This window comes from Lutzomyia longipalpis, chromosome 1 (genome assembly GCF_024334085.1).
Source record: "Lutzomyia longipalpis isolate SR_M1_2022 chromosome 1, ASM2433408v1".
In the NCBI taxonomy this organism is placed as follows: Eukaryota; Metazoa; Arthropoda; class Insecta; order Diptera; family Psychodidae; genus Lutzomyia; species Lutzomyia longipalpis.
In genome coordinates, this window is record NC_074707.1 from 4,536,923 (window position 1) to 4,554,557 (window position 17,635).

Sequence of the window (17,635 nt, forward strand, 5' to 3'; positions counted from 1 at the left end):
GATGATTCACTTAAAAAACTAAAGTATTCGCCAGATAAACTCCCCTTGATTAAAATAGGAAAAATAGGCAAAAACGGTAATGTCCTTGATGGAGTTCCCATTTTGGAAATCTCATTTATGGTTTATGGTTTTCCTAATTTTTTTTTCTTCATAAAGAAAACTAGTATCTCAAAATTACGATCTTGCGTATGAGGTGCTAAAGATTTCGCCGGAATTTTTCCATGTTAGTGATTTGGACTTCGCGGTCTTATCGGTTTTGGGGCACAAAAAAAGTAAACAACAATATCGCGATTTGGTTGGAAATTTATTTAATTTTCTCCTTTTATTGCTCACTTTCCTCCTCTCACTTCCCTTTCCACCCCCACACCCGCCCTCCCACGTGCCATACAGAAACATGAGTGATGGTATCGACGGTGAGGGTGCAAATACGGAAAATATAATGTGTAGCATAAAAAAAAGAGTTATATATGAAAATTAATACATATTTATAAATGGTTGGCCCAGTGTGGGGGCAGGAGGGTGATTTTGGCGCCTATTTTCGTCTCGCACACAAACACATTCACCCTGTTACCTATAAAAATGTTGCCACCATTAAATAGTGGTGTGACACGCGTTTAATATAAATCCGGCCATAATTAAATTCACATAACTTAGTATCGTGATTTCAACCCGCCACCCCACGAGCCCCTTTCCTCGCTGGACTGGCGCTGAGACCCTGCGTCAGGCTTTTTTCCATCCACCCACCCACCCACGAGCACAGTGAGGCTCGTGTATTGGGACACACCTTTAATTTGCTTAATTTACACGCATAATTTTTCCACATTAAACCACCATAGCAAAACTTCCTCGTGGAGGACCACGTCCATTCTTTAGCTCACTCTCTTCCTCTCTCAGGGGTGGTGGTTGAGTCTGTAATTGGAAAATCACTCTGTAGTAAGTTGAAATGGGCAGCTCCTACCAGCTCAAGAGAGAAAAATGCCACACTTCCTATATAGATGGCCAAAAAAAGAAAATAAAACAAACCCCCGAAGCTCCAATGCCATGTGGGGGGAGGGTGAGTTGGGGGATGATGGAGGAAAAACACACGATTTTACCATTTAATCAGCAGGAGGTAAGAGCCAAACAATGGACGGTTGTTTTTTAATTTTTGCGCTCAGCTTTATTTTAATAATATTAAATAATATAATAAAATTTAGTCTTTGTCACGTTAGGTCATAAATCCCAACTCCATATCTGGAGACAATCTGTTATAGTTCCAACAATATAATTCTCTTTTTTTTTTAACCATATTCGAGGGTTGATGGAGACCTCCAAAAAAGGCCCAGGCCAGGGGGTTGTTATTGCACCATTGGGTGTACCTAAATTAGAAATGCGTTAATTTGTTGAATTTTAGCTGTGATTCTTATTATAGAAAATTTTAAAATAGGTTCTGTGTACGTCCTAGAATACTTAAAGTTCTTAAGATCGAATTAAGGATCGAGCTCATGCTTGGAATGAGCACCAATTAGGATTATTTGTCTGAATTTTGGTTTAAATTTAAACTATAGGCTTTTCTAATATTTATCTGAATTAATATTCATAAGACAATAATAAAAATATTTTTTAAAAAAACCTGGAATTTTATAGGAAAATCAAATTAAAATATTCCGCCCTGAATTTAATTTTAATTTATTTATTTTTATCTAGACGATAATCTTTTTTTTAAACTCGTTCAAAAATCTATTCAAATTTGAAATTTTTGGAGAACTTTTTTTAAGGTAATTCTAACTTAATAACCTATGAAAATCATTTATTTTTCAATATTAATTCAAGATTTGTTATATTTGGGGCTCTTTTTATTAATTTCAGTTCGAAAATTTATTTTTAACACAACATTTTCATATTTTTTTTGTAGATTTTATATAGGGGAGAGCGGGGCTAATAAAGTCACTTAAGGGTTTGGAAAAAGCCTAAAATATCATATTTCCTAGCTAGATAGAACATAATGATCTGAGAAACAGTTGTAGGGCAGTAAATTTCCTAAAGAAATGAGTTATACATTTCGCTTTATCTGTTTGCAAAATATGATATTTTGAGCTTTTTCTAAACCCTTATGTGACTTTTTTAACCCCGCTCTCCCCTATTGAATTTTTTTTTTATTATTCTTAATACCTTAACCCTTTATAACATTGCCTCATTTAAAATCTTTTTGTACTTAAAATATTCAAATGATTAAAAAACAATAAAAGTCCCTAAAACCCCGCAATGACTGACCCTTTTTCGAGAAAAAAATCACACATGAATGAGGGAAAACCAAGCCCCTAATTAAGTAACGCAATTTTTATATGGATTGTCAAATAAATCTCACATTCATAAATTTTCCTTCTCTTCCTCACCTCCCAACACTGTCTCAATGCTCATATGAACTATTTATTAATTGTAATTAAATATTTTTTTTGTGTGCGGGTGGCTAAAGAAAATGGGACTCACTGAATGTCAATGGAGCCCAAGAAGAGAGAGAGAGAGAGAAGTGTTGAGAAACACAAAAAAGTGTGCGACTTTTATGGCGGAATATCACGAAAATGGTTAAATATATTTTGTGAATAATTCAATATTTAATCATGGGAATTCTCTTCAAGTTTTCATCATCATTACATTTAGTAGTAGCTCGCTGCTCTTCTCCACATTATTAGCCAATATGTGCGCAAAACTTTGAAGCTTTTTGGGGGTGGGTGTGGCGTGCGGGGAGCTTTCGGTGGATACATTCAAATATCAACAAGTTAAATTTCAATTTGCCTGGTTCATCCACATTCATACACATAGCACACAAAAATGGTGGCATGGTATGATATTCTTGGAGCTTTGGGGGTTGTGCCATACATACATATGGAGGAGAAGAGTATTATTTACACTATCGGGGTTTGGTGGTGGGGGGAATTTTGTAAATTATACGAAACATGGGAACGTTCTCTCGCATTCAAACGAAAATCGCGCCCATTTCTCACTTTGGACTCTCCACAACCCCTCGCTCATTCCTTTTTCTAGGCCACCCATCCCCCCCAGCATCTCTCTAAAGTCAGGCTAGAAAGGGTGTCTGAGTGGGTGTGTGTGTGAGGGGGTGGGAAAACGGAGAGAGAGACGATGTGTATTGCAATGAAATTTGAGTTTTCCACGCTTTTCCACCCAAGTATTATATAGTTTCATTTTCACATATTTGCCATAAATTTAATCTATTCAAATTTCATATTGCTTTTAAAAGATACACATTAGGAATATATATACGGCAAATATTGAGTGTTCCGAACTAACATTGCTCTCTATTGTTTGACTTTCTTCAACAATATGTAGCAAAACGGGAGGAAACGTGTATGAATTGCAGAAATTCGACAAGCGCGCGCCAAAATTTTCTTCCCCATTTTGCAAAACTTTTCCTCCCCATATATGACTCCCACACACACATAGAACACATCTCTATCCATTCAATATTTGTCACATAGCATAGTACACAAAAGATTTTCTCCATTATGGCTAAAAATTTCCTTCAAACAGGAGAAAACTCATTTAGTGAAAATTAATTTATTCAATGTCGAAGGGAGATAAATTTTGCTATAAATCCCGGAGAGTTTTCCTACATGTACATGGAAAATTCCACTCACGGTGGAAAGTCATCAATTGTGACAAACATATGTTCATCCATTAGTAACCTCCGTGACCATTTCTTTCTTCGTAATGTTTGTATATTTATGGCTGTCGAAACATCTACCCTAATGAATTTGGAAATTCATTTGGATTGACAGGGGATTTCCACAATTTTCCGACACATTTTTATCTATAAAAAGGAAAATTAATTTTCCATCTAAATAAACAAATTTTCCTAAAAGTTCTTAATATTTTCTTTATGATAATTTTCCTAAAATTAAATTTAATAAATTAATATTCGATTAATTTTAAAAAATCCGTTTCAACCCTTATCTGAAAATTTAATAAAATAACAGAAAATAACCCAAAAAGGGGAGTTCTTCCAGAGCAACAAATCCAAAAGATAGTTTTGTTAACTTTGACGTAACATCCACTGCAAAAGAGTTTGAGGGATAAATTCCAGAAGACGAAACACTCGTCAGCACGACAGACAAGATGGATTTCACGAGCGAAAAGAGCAATTATTTATTGTGTCTCTGTTTGATAGGATATACCTCCATCCCTCGAAACATTGAATCTACCCACCCCCACATTCTCTCTCTCTTTTCCCGCTGATCCTCCCTGGAGAGAAAATCCAGGACATCCGCGTAGAGGGAGGGAATATTTTCCGCAGGAGACTTGGAGGGTGGGTGTTGGACTCCACCAAAGAGAAAAATGATCATTGCAATTTTCTCCTTCTCGCATGAAATGAATATTTCCCACCGACACATTTTTGCTATATATACAGCGGTGAGGATGGGAAAATTGATGCAATATAAGAATGCACCCATGCATTGAATACACAATTTCATTGCAATGGAGAGGGGTTGGTCTCCGGGATAAATATTCAAACATTTCAGACAGCTCACATCGTTCTTTATAAGTTTGTTAAAATACGCTGGGAAACTATCTTTCACGCAAGCAGGAAAATAAATTGTATTGCCTGATAAAGAGTTAATTTAAATACACTACCAGCTAAAAGATTCCGGGCATGCTACCTTTCTAGGTTCAATTTGAATGCTTTGTTCAAATCAGTCAATCAGTGAAAGTTGATTGAATTACTGGATTTAATAATTTCAGATTTTCCCATTAAAAATCTGAATAAAAAAACTTTTAGAAACATGAGTTTAAATAAATAAAAAAAAATCTAAAATTGATTGAAAATGTTCTCATTCGTTCAATATAAAACTCAATTAATATAAAAAATATTTACGAGTCTTTCCCAAATTATTTTTCCTAAAAACAAAAAGAATAAGAAGTATTTTGAAGGAAAATTTTTGAAAATTGAACAATTCTTTATAAAATTTTTCAAACATTTCTTATTAAATACAAGAAACAAGAACTAAAATACTCTTTTATCAAACTAATGCCCCCATCAGTGACCACCTTTTGGCTCTTATATTGTTTGCGGAAAGTTAAAGGAAGTATGGGGGTGGAAATGCTCATGAATTCATGAGGAGGTATGAGATGAACCAATAGTGCGATATAAATTGAATTCAGACGAAACCATTTATTTTATTGCCCTTGTTGAATACTCAATGAAATCCCACCCCCATTTTTCTGCATTTCCCACACACAGGGGGATGAGAAATTTGACCCCCCCACACGGCTTTATATTCAGCATCTGGCATACATCTCTATTATCTTTTTATACATCAATCGGACAATTGGTCCATAACTCAAATGATCAATCATCAATCATCCCCCGGCTCTTGGGAAATTCTTTTCTCTTTTCCCAAATTCATCTTTGCTACGAAGGTTTCTTTTTTTTTCTTTTTCTTTTCTCTTCTCCCACAGCACGCAATTCATGTGAAATTATTTTGTGGTTACGGCCAAGGGGGTGGGATGAAAAGGTACAAAAGTTTCACCTACATGTAGCTGAAGAAAGTTTTGAGTTATTTGCAATGAGCACGTGTCTGTGTGGATATAATTTTCATTTTTGAGCGTGGAAAGAAGTGTCAACAACTCGTAAATATTTAACCTTCGCGCACGAATACCTCGAAATGGGATAGGCCGTATACTTCCTTGATGAGTGCACCCTAGGGCTAAGGGGGTGGATAAGAAGGGACAACCAGTGTGACATGTGGACAAATTGATTTGGGCCCTTTAGGTCCCTCTTCTATTGATAGTTTTCCCTCCCCCTACTTTTTTGATGCGTACGTTTGTGTCCCCTTTGACTCTCCTTCGCATAGTGAAGTATTCTTCCGCCCAATAAGTCTCACATCAGCCCCAGGAGTACCTACCCCACCCCCTTTGTCATTTACCCACACCCCCATGTCATAGCATGTTTAGGTATCTTGATGGCCAAAATGTATCATTTTGATATTCTATATTTGTTTCTCTGGGATCGTGAACTGAATTGACAAGTGAATTTACCCCGAAGAGCACAAACACCATGTACCATCCATCCTCCAAAAGGCACTCACAGTGTTGATGTTTAAGGAGTCAGGAGGGGGTGACTTCTGTAGCATAGCATGAGAACCCATATATCAGTGACAAAATCTTGAGAATATTTGAAAATCATATGCTCTCGCCCCCGAGCTTCATCTTAATATTTTAAATATTGATTTTATCTCTTAAGCACCAAATTCAATATTCATAAATTTTCTTTTGGAAGGGAACTTTCGTAGCATAATGGTAAAATTCGCGAAATCATCATGCGGCAGTTTTTGCCGCATCCCCTCGAACGTTTGAAATATTTATAAAGTCAAAAGAAACAGCAATGTGTAATAGAATAGAAATTGTTACTTATATTTCGATCCATGCTAAAACATACACTGTCATACATAATGTGGGGGATGATGCTGGGGAAAGGGATGATATTGAAACTTTTCCGACTTTTCACATTTTGCCACATGTGAGTTGAAAAGTTTGCAGATAAAACTGAGAAATTATTCATTTTTTTAATTAGCTACAATAACGACAATTAACGGCTAATGCTTTAAATTTAAAAATGACAGAAATTTGATTATTTTGACAAGCCGAAACCTTCCGATTGCGTCTCAACGAGAAAATTAAAGAAAGAAGAAAAATATGTCAACTCCCGTAATTAAAATAACGACCAATAACGGTTAATAGTTTAAATATAAAACGACAGATGACAGAAATTTGATTATTTTGACAAGCCGAAACCTTCCGATTCCATCCGAACGAGAAAATTAAAGAAAACTAAAATATGTCAACTCCCGTAATAAAAATAATGACAATTAACGGCTACTAGTTTAAATTTAAAAAATGACAGAAATTTTATTATTTTGACAAGCCGAAACCTTCCGATTCAATCCGAACTACATTTTTTAAATTTTAAATATCTCAACTCCATTTTTCTATGCAAATTCTGAGGAGTTTGTCCTTAAAATAACAACCTACATAGACACACACCGCGTGTGTGAGGCAATAAATAATGTATGCAAAGTGATTTCCTTTTGGGTGATAAAGAAAATTCTCATCTGAAAGGTAGACATGATGATGATCTTGCCAATATTTGAAGGGGGTGGCATTGCCCATTGAATTTTCATTTCTAACATTTTCGGTTTAATCTCGCAAAGCAACGAAGACCCCAATGGTGGCTGAATTATTAATTGAGGCACTTAAAATCGCTGATTATTCTTCTCCACACCACCTCGGTGGCTCGTTTCATCAGAATAATGAGTGTTTATTGACACGGTGACAATCATCAAAGAGCTGACGATTAATGACATGGAAGGGGGATGTTTTTTCGGGGAAGAGAAATTTACTCTGCCGATTGCGGGATGAATTGATGGAATGCCGTGGGGTGGGAAGAGAGCGGGGGGTGGAAAAGGTGAATGTGTCGAAGGGCAACAAAAGGGATGACGATGCAAAAAAAAAGATTAGCATTTCATCCCTATGGTATTCAAACACCAGTAATTAAGTATTAAATATGCATTGGAATTGATTCTCGGCATTCCCCGACACACTGTTGTGGCGAATAGGTTCTATGGCAAAGGGGATGTTATTGAGGGAATGAGAGCTAAAATTAGAATAATAAAAAAATAAAAAAAAATATTAGAAGAATTAATATTGATTAATTAATATTAGAAAAATGAATAAATTAAAATTTGTGGCTATTTATCCTATAGTTCTAAAGTTTTTTGTTGAATCTGGCGTGAAACGATTTTCTTTGCTTTTCCGTTCGTCGCCAGGGGTAGATTTCGTCCAAAAAAAGAAAGACGTATGTACATACTTCCCAAAGCTTTCAACCCTTATCCGGACCTTCCTCAGTGGTCGTAACAAATTACTTGGACACGTCTAACGTTACTGAATTGATCAATACAATCTAACATCGGGAGGGAGAATCTTTGCTATAATTAGGGTACTTCTCAACTTTAAATTGAATTTTTCTTACTTTTATAATAATTTTTGTGGTTTTCTATTTTTGTTTGGCGGAGAAATTATTTTTAACGGCCTCTGTCAATCCAATAGATCCTATAGTTTCTCTGCAGAATTTCTCTCCTATTTTATCTATGGATATATCGTTAGTTTTTCCACGTTTTTTTTTACATAATAACTGTTGAATTGATTTTGTAAAAATAATTTTGATTTTCCAGCCATTTCCAAGTAATTTCAACACACAAACAACTTATTTGGTTCCGATTTCAATTTATGCCAAAGAATATGGCAACAATATATAATGAGGAATATGCTGAGATATGGAAACTCATTCAGTGTGACTCTTCCTCCCAACATATCCCTAAAAAGCCTCCACACAAAAAGCATCCCCAAAGTGCTCATCAGCATCAAACGATGAGCTGATTTTCTCTACCAAGTTGTGAAAGAGAATGAAGGCAATTATTTTATTATTTATTCCCTTTGTAATGATGGAATTTTTGATTAGGTAATTTTGCCAAAGCCTGGAAAATTAGTGATTGATTCACCAAGATGACTTTTCCATGGTTTTCCACACACCCCCCATTGGGATTTTCAGCTTATACTGTTTTATGTAGTTTTTCATCTTTTCGCAGAAACTTATGAAAATTTAATTAGAATTTTGATATTTTGTCGAGGAAAATTTTTCGGGGAAAATTCTTCGAAAATGGGATTTTGGGAAAAGTCCAATGAACACCTTTTTGGATGTATTTAATTCCACTTCCTGTGTGGACCATGTGAGAGAGAGAAAAGGCATCATTAAGAGAAAATTATTCCTGATTGTGCAATGGGGATGTATTTCGTATATTGGATTTCTTCCTCACAGGGCAATGTGAATTGGTCGTATGTGGGGGGTTGGGGATGAAATAATAAATGCACATGTACTTAACTTAAGCCATACTGGGGAAAATTTATATTTACTTTTACTCCGGAATCTCATTCAGTCCACATCAGGCTGGATGATGGAGGGGGGCCAGAGAGTAGCTAGAATTCATCTTTTGATACAAAACCCATTTGGTTATCCCAATGGAAAGCCATTTTCATATATTTATTAATAGATGATGATCTTTGGACACAGAGAATCCATCCCTGTATGACATGGTGTGGGAGGACACATGCGGACACAGTGTTGGGAAAAAGCTTTGATTTCCTTTTTGCCTTTGAGATGTGGAAGAGTACACTAATAACCACGAGAAAGAACCATGGCCAGGGCAAATGGAAATATTGTGGTGGAAGAAATCAAAGAGAATTTTTAGTAGAAAGTCAAACAAGTCGGAAAATTGATTCATTAGTGTGCTTGGAGATGAGATGAATGTATTCGCAATGAGAGCTCCGTATCATCCTTCGTCGGGTCCTTTCATGCAATTTTCTCCCCAAATCTCTCCCACTGGATTTTCATTTCGTGCGATCAACATTGGGCTTGGGGAGGGGATAAAGATTTTTTACAGAGAAGTTTTAATTTTATTTTTTACAAAAAAAAATTCTTTATCGTTTTTGGATAATTTTTTTAATTCTTAGTTAACAGGATCATAAAAATTAAAGCAAAAAGAGCAAAAAAGTCTTCAAAAATGACATTTTTATCATTTGTAGGTAATAAAGCTTTTCTTTCAAAGCTTAGTTTACTCAAGTTTAAAGGATTTTTTCTACATCTGACTTTTAAAATCTTAAAATCATCTTCAAAATGAAGACATTTTCGACCAATAATTCATCAATCACGGTGTTTGCTAAATGATTGGAACTGCAAGAATTCCCATGGAATGCTAAATCAAACTCCATAACACGTGAGAGGGTGGACCAATGGGAGGGAAAGAAAGGGGGTTTGATGGGTAAAGTCAAGCAACCGACTTTCATTAGTCAAATAACCACAAACGGATTGGAATCTCAAGCCAAAGTGATGCTCTCTCCATGACTCCTAAAGTCCCACACAGAGCATTTAAGGTGAATGAGAGATGGCAAAGGGGCTTTGAGACTAAGAATGTGGTGGATGAATTTTTAAAGAGTTTAACGTACAAGAATTAATTGCTATTCATCCCTAAAATCACACATTTGAGCAAACCCCCGGAGTAAGGGGTGGGTGGGTGTGTAGGGGATATGTATTGAGAAATGGTGTATGTGTGAATGCGGAGTTGGGGTGAGAGAAAATGAAGAGAAATTTCCAAGACATCCAATACATCGTCTCACAAACAAGCGAAGGGTGTGTTCTCAACCATTTATTGTGCAAACTTTCGGGAAAGCTCACACACCCCCCAGGAGAGCCATCGATCGGTTGCGGGGGGGGGGGGAGGTGTGTGCCTTGTGCACAAACCCAACATGAATTGTTGAAGTGGCAAAGAAAAGGGGTTAAATCAAAAGCGATTTGCTGTTAAGAAAACCAATTGAGACGACAATGGTGGTGCGGGTGAATTCAGGGGGGTGAGGTGATGAAGATTTGTTTTAGAAATTGATAGACGATGTCTAATTTGTTACACACACCACATTTCCACTTATTTGCAGACTCTGCATACCACCCCCCAACCCCCTATACGCAAAAGTTGCCGAGGGAAATTCTCATGAGGGTGGTTTTATGGTGTTTGTGACATCGACAGAGCTGAATTTATAATTATTCTCATTAATAAAATCACAAGATTATGCTGATAATTCTCGATTTCTTCTCATCACGCATCCCCCAGAAGTTTTTCCAGGGACTTTGGGGAAATGTTTCAGACATTTTCCAATTGTGAAGATCTGTGAGAGAAAATGAGGAAAGGTTCTAAGCAAGGGATGTAGGGGAACCTAGGGTGGAATGGTGAATTTTTGGGAGATAATTTTTCCTGAGTTCCGTAGAAATATTTGGGTTTTCCCATGACAACCCGGGCTACAACTTTATCTCAGACAATTTCTTTCTATCTCAACGGGAAAATGCATTTTCAGTTCATTTTCCAAACACTTGCACTTTCACCATTTTGCCTCAACCCTGGGGTAAAATGGGGAATTGCGGTTTTTTGTTCCCTAATCCTAATTTAATGAAATTATTTTAGCAAGGAGAATGAGAGATTTGTGTACCAGTTAAAACTTTTTTTTAATAATAAAAAAATACAAAATTTAAAAAAAACATTAAATTTAAGAAATTTCCATTTTTATTCTTTTAGTTTTTAAAAATTTGTAAAACTGAGTGATCAAATATCCTAAATTGCGTTTAATAGTTATTCTGATTAGAAAAAAATATATATTTTTTAAATTTCAAAAGTGTTCTTAAAAGAAAACACCAAATTCTCCATTTTGCCCCTTGGGGTACTTTTTACTATCAGTATTCTAGGGGAAAACTCGGAAATTTTTTTTGGAAAATTCAGATCAGATTCGTATCTAGCAATAGTTACTCTATCTTAAAATGCAATTGGATCAAAAAGAAAATGCAGAGAATTTCGCCAAAACTTAATTTGAATTTGAGAGGTCAGAGTAACTTTGAGGTTCGGAAAAATTGTTTTTCAAATAAAAACCAAAATACTGGATCAATTATTATGAAACTTTCTAGGCTAAGGCAGGGGTATGAAGTGCAACTTCTGACAAAATTAGACAGATTAGTAGCTACTACTCTTTGAGATATTTATTTTAATTTTTTTTACGTTCATCATTTTACCCCAGTTACCCCTAAAGGGTTGAATATTTTGATTTTTTAGCGAATATTCTGAAGATTTCCGAAGTTAAAAAATATATTTCTTTCTTATTCAGCTAACGAAAGGAAAAACTTAAAAATATATATCAAAATCTTTACTTGAGGAAAACTCCGTAAGACATAAAATCAACGTTATATTCTCCTGCATACCTACATACATAAAACCACCCCCGCTTCTTGAATTTTGGAGAAAACTTTCCTCAGTGCGATGGTGCATTGAAAGACACCAAAATGACATGTAAATAAAATACAATGATGTGCAAGTCAAATGGTTTGTGCTTAGATGCTTTTTGATGTTGCGGTTTTGTGTGCGCACGGGGTGTGGGAGGAATTTGCGATAAAGCCAACATGCCAAGGATATTTTACTTGTGTGGAAAATTTTGAGGAGAAATTTTATAAGATTTCCGTGAGTGATTTTTCCTTCACTTTTACAAGCTCTTCTCTCTTGACTTCCTGCGCTATGTATAGTAAAGAAGGAGCAGTAAATGCCTCCAGGATGACAGTGAGATGTTTTTCTGTCAATCAAAACGAGTTGAAAACTTTGAGAAAATTTCATACGTAAATTTTCGGAAAATTGCCATACATAGAGGGGGTGGGTGTATAGAGCTAATATAGATGAATGTGGCAGATAGCAAAATTCTCTTCTTCATCTTTCAAAAAGTCAAAAGTCTCTGCTTGTACCAGAAAACTGTGTAGCAGTGTTGTAGCAGCGCATTAGTTGTTTCGCGCAATGCCAAGAAGGATTTCTTCAGCCCAGAAGCATCAAGGGAGGAGGTGAAAGTTTGATTTGATGGAAGGAGTTCCAAAGATTTGCCTTTTTTCTCTCCAACGATGCTTGAGCGTCGTGCAAAATTCAGTCCGTCACAGTGCGATAAATTCAAAGCACCTCCAGGCATTTCTCATCATGCATTATCCGCTCTTTTCTTGCAATATATCACAGAGACGAAGCTCTGCGGGTGAAGAAACTCCTGTGAAAATTCCAAACATCGAGAGGCATCCTTTGACAGCAATTTTACCCACACAAAATGCACAAGGAGGATCCTATTGTGCAATCAGAGACATTTATCCTTGACAAATATGTATCTATATAGCAACTATGAGCTTTTACTCGTGGCTTTCTCGAGCTTTTTTCGTACATATTTAAGATTTTTTTATTCATTCCCTAAAAATTCGGATTAATTTGATTTTTTTTTTATCTCTCGGAGTTCAGAAAAATGAGAAATTGATAAATAGAAAATCAAAGGAAAAAATCAACGATTAAGTGGTACTCAGGACAAAAGGCGGGAGGGGGGTTTATGCTGAAAAAAGACATTGAAAATTTGAATGAAAATAAAGCATAAAATGAGCTCAAGAGGGAATTCTTTGGACTCTGTGTGGCATTATTCAATTTTCAATTGAAAATCCCAAATTGTGAATAAGAATTCCACCCACCTCCCACCATCCAAAGATATCTCTCCATCAGCGATGTATTATGATTAATATTGCCTTTCTCTCATTCCCCGAACTACAAGGTATTTCGCTCGTAGTGATGTGTATTTAAATTAATATGACAAACATTCCAATTGTCGTTGAAGATTTGATTCGTCGGAGGGTTGCTCAAGTGGTGAAGAAAATGCCTCAGAGTCCAGGGATGCGAGGGGAGAAGGGATGCGAGAATGCCGCGAGGAAGTCCTTCATCCCAACAACATTTTGGTATGTCACATCCTGATGGAATGACAATGGGGTAAGAGGAGAAAGCACAAACGATATGGTTTCGAATTAAGGAATGTTTGATTTTGGATTGTTGTCCCCTCTCCATGCCATGTTTAAGATAAACATTCCATTCCTTTCTAAGGAGCACACCCTCCCTCCCTTTCCTGCCCGTCCTTCATTCGTCTCCTGGCATTCACAATCCCAAAATTCAAGTGAGAGAGAGAAAAGGACTTTCGTCGAATGTTTGGAATTCATCAATCAAAAAAGGGGTGGGTGGGGCTCTTTTGTGTATTAAAATTTCATAGTGTATACATCGTCACCCCCTCGTACCCTCTTATACCTTCTTCTAAACCATGTGGGTTATAATTTTGAATTGGGGAGGAAGGATATTTTGGCGCATTTATGGTTTTGGCTTAGTTTTCAACGTGATTTATATAGCAATTTCAGAATGCTCCTATTTTGCTCGCACCCAGATCGGAATTATTATGCGAAATAGCAGCATTCGAACATTATGAACACATAGAAAACTCATCCCACCCCTTCATCCCCATAAGATGTGAAAATCACACACATACGAGACGCACAGCATCGTTAGAATTGAATATAATTTATGTTTGTTGAGAAGTATTTATTGATGCGAATTGCTCCTTCTTTCATCACACACTCGCTCCTTTCTTCCCTCCACCCCTCACCCTTGGGGGCTCACCAGGATAAATGTCTCAGCACCATGGGGGATGCTCCGGAGAAGACACCCTCGGGCACCCCCAAAGAGAGACGATGTGCTGAAAGCGCAAGTTATATGGATTGTCTGCTACTACTATATACCTACCCCAAGTTAGTTGGGTGGCTGACAAAGTCATCAAGCATCTTGCCTCATCTACAGCTGCAATTTCTTGTGATGAGAAATAATGAAGAATCCTTCCTTTGCAAATATTCCTATTTCCCCAATAAATCTTTTGCACATGTTCGTGATTTTGTTAAATGATCTGAATTAAAAATTTCCTAAATCAATTTTTTTTATTATATTTATTTATTTATTTTATTATTTTTTATTAATAGTTCATTTGCAGATGAATCAATTCATCGCTAGACTATGATCGAATACAAATACTTAAATAAACTAAAGAGCCAAAAACTTACAACTACGTCTCACATTTTTTTATATAGCCATAATTTTAAGCCAGACATGTATCCTAACAAAAACATTTTAAAGGTAAAAATTTAAAAAAAAAAAGTTATAGTTATAATTAAATGAGAGTTAAAAGCAAAAATCTTCTCATTATGCTCTGTATTTGAAAGTACCAGCGAGTAGTTAAAAAAAAATAATAATTTTTCATGTCTGAAATAAAAAAAAAATAATAATAAAAAAAATTAACTCAAAATATTACAGTTTCATTAATATTTTTAAGAAAAATATTTGCAAGGATTTCAACTAATTCATATCTTAATTAAAAATAAAAACTTTGGTTAATTACAATACCTGGCACATCTCAATAAGTAAGAGCAGGTTAATTACCTATTAAAAATTCTGTTTATAAGTCTACGAAAAGACCTATAAAAGCGGTCTCACGGAGCTAACGCACAGTCACAATCTACAATGCAGATCTTAAAGGTTTCTTCGAGAATTCTTCTCTCTAAATCCACAAAACTTCTAAAATCTTTTTTGAGGAATCATTCAGCACAAAGTGGTTTAAGTTACTTCCACAACCCAGGGAGGTATCCTCTGGTTCACAGAACAATTGGACAAGAATTGAGTCACGCTGTGAATAAGTGTAGTGATCGTGAATATATTATCGGAGTAGAAGAAAAGCAAAAGTTAACTTACCAGCAAATTAAGACTGAAGCTGATAGTCTAGCTGCAGGATTTCACTGCATTGGCTTAAAGAGGGGAGACCGTCTTGGGATTTGGGCTCCAAATGTGGCATCATGGCCTGTTGTCATGTTTGCAGCCGCCCGAGCAGGACTTATTTTGGTTGCCCTTAATCCTGCCTACGAGGCAACTGAAATGGAATTCTGTCTTCGTAAAGTAGGAGTAAAAGCTCTGGTTACATCTGAGAGCTTTCGTTCGCAGGATTACTACGAGAAGCTCCAACAAATTGTTCCAGAATTAATTTCTAGTGATCCTGGGAGGATAAAATGCAAAAAGCTCCCATCTCTTGCATCAATTCTAATTGATTCTGAGAAGAATTTTGCAGGAACTTTCCGATTATGTGACGTAAAGTCTATGCCAATGGCATCCCAGATAGTTGGTATTGAGGATCAACAGAAGGACATTAGTCCTGACAGTGGATGCTGCATTATGTTCACTTCCGGTACAACAGGAAACCCCAAAGCTGCTCTGCTTAAGCACTCAGCTGTAGTTAATTGTGGGTTGCATTTTGATAAAATTGAACTTCTGGAGAGAAAAATTCTTCTTCCTGTTCCATTCTTCCATGTCTTTGGGTTGGTTCCGGGAATAATGGGAGCTCTAACGAATCAAGCAACAATTGTTATCCCCTCAACTACCTACAATCCTGAAAAATCTCTCCTTGCAATTAGGAATGAGAAGTGCTCAATTCTTTATGGGACTCCCACAATGTTCGTAGATTTGGTAAAGAAACAAAAGGAAATTAAGTTGGATATTAGGCCTGAGATTGCGTTCTTTGGAGCAGCTCCCTCATCACCACAGCTTATTCAAGATATGAAGAAAGATTTAGGGTTAAAGAAACTTAAGGTAAAAGTTTACAGATCTTTCGAAATACCTTTTAAACGTGATATTTCTCTATTTTCTTGTACTTAATTCAGACAGCTTATGGTATGACTGAGAGCACCGCATGTAGCTTTATAAGTCTCCCAGAAGACAGTGATGATCAAGTTTGCGAAACAATTGGATACGTCAATGATCACATTGAGGCAAAAATCATTGATAAACAAGGAAATATCGTCCCTTTTGGAATTCCAGGAGAACTCTGCGTTCGAGGACATTTCACAATGCTCAAATACTGGGATGATATGGAGAAGACTCAAAAAGTCCTTGGATCAGATGGATGGCTAAAGACAGGAGATCAATTCATCCTACAGCCAAATGGCTACGGCAAGATTGTTGGAAGACTCAAGGAGATTATCATAAGAGGCGGGGAAAATATTTTTCCAAAGGAAATTGAAGATTTTCTAGCAACCTGCCCAGAAATTTCCGAAGTTTACATTGTTGGTGTTCCTGATAAAAGGTTTGGAGAGGAAATGTGTGCCTATGTACGCCTACAATCTGGAAGTCAATTTACAGAGAAGGATATTCGGGAGTATTGTGTAGGAAAAATTGCTAATTTTAAGATTCCTCGCTACGTTGAAATTATTGAAGATTTCCCCAAAACATCTTCGGGGAAAATTCAAAAATTTAAATTGCAGGAAATGTTTAAGGAAAAAATCAAGGAAAATCAGGAGAAAGCAGATAATTAAATAAAGATCAAGGTAAAAATTTATCTTTTTTGTTTTAGAATGTTTCATAAAAGACAGTAAACAATAAAAGTTTATGAGATGATCATTAATGCTGAATTAGGTCGTGTTTTTCTGGTTCTGTAAAAAGAAGTGCTTTAATGTAGAGGAAGGTGGTCTAATGTAAACTTCAAAGATCTGCAAAAAAAATTAAAAATTATTATTCTTAATTTTATTAAATAAAAAATAATTTTCTTAAAGGTACATTTTTAAAGTCAATTTAATACTCTAATTATTATCACTTAACTATCTATGTTTAATGTCTTAAAGATTTTAAGTAATAATGGATTAAGTAAGACACTAAAAGGTCTGAATTGAGCCACGTTTCACTATTTATTACATGTAAAATTGTTTAAAAAAAATTATTTTATACGAAATTGTTAAGAGAAAGGGAAATGTTGTGCTGTTTTATGGAGCTTAAATCACAAAATAACCTTCTGAATATTTTTTTCATCAAATTTAACCAAATACGAATGAATTATTAACCCAAAAATAAAACTCTTGAGACAAGATAATTAAATGACTCACCTTTGAATTAAAAGAACTAATGAAAAAAATTGAAGTTTTTCCTTAAAAATTTCTGATCCAACGCATTATCTTTTGTGATAAGAATTAATTATTGTTCTCACATTCAGCTAAAATTTTAATTAATTTAAAGTTTTCATGGGGAGCTTTACTTCAATTACTAGAACTAGAAACTGACACCACACTTTCTCCTTTAGCACTAAGTACCTGATGTGTTGCTGCCAATATCTCTTCCGGAAGACTCTCTGAGAG

At 35.7% G+C, this 17,635-nt stretch overlaps 1 protein-coding gene across 1 annotated transcript; it reads left to right on the forward strand.

Annotated features, from left to right (window-relative positions):
* Positions 1 to 13,241: 13,241 nt before the first annotated feature.
* LOC129786848 (medium-chain acyl-CoA ligase ACSF2, mitochondrial-like) lies at positions 13,242 to 16,872 on the forward strand. Its single transcript, XM_055822097.1, has 4 exons — positions 13,242 to 13,387; positions 15,056 to 16,100; positions 16,172 to 16,672; positions 16,861 to 16,872. Exons 1-4 carry the CDS (start codon positions 13,242 to 13,244, stop codon positions 16,870 to 16,872), a joined length of 1,704 nt encoding a protein of 567 aa, XP_055678072.1.
* The last annotated feature ends 763 nt before the right edge of the window (positions 16,873 to 17,635 follow it).

Bases quoted from the DNA above. Each gene is read 5' to 3' on its own strand.
- LOC129786848 (XM_055822097.1), top strand. From the start codon at position 13,242: ATGACAAACATTCCAATTGTCGTTGAAGATTTGATTCGTCGGAGGGTT. The intron at 13,388-15,055 runs GTATGTCACATC...ATCTTTTTTGAG, and splicing joins TTCATCCCAACAACATTTTG to GAATCATTCAGCACAAAGTG. The intron at 16,101-16,171 runs GTAAAAGTTTAC...TACTTAATTCAG, and splicing joins TAGGGTTAAAGAAACTTAAG to ACAGCTTATGGTATGACTGA.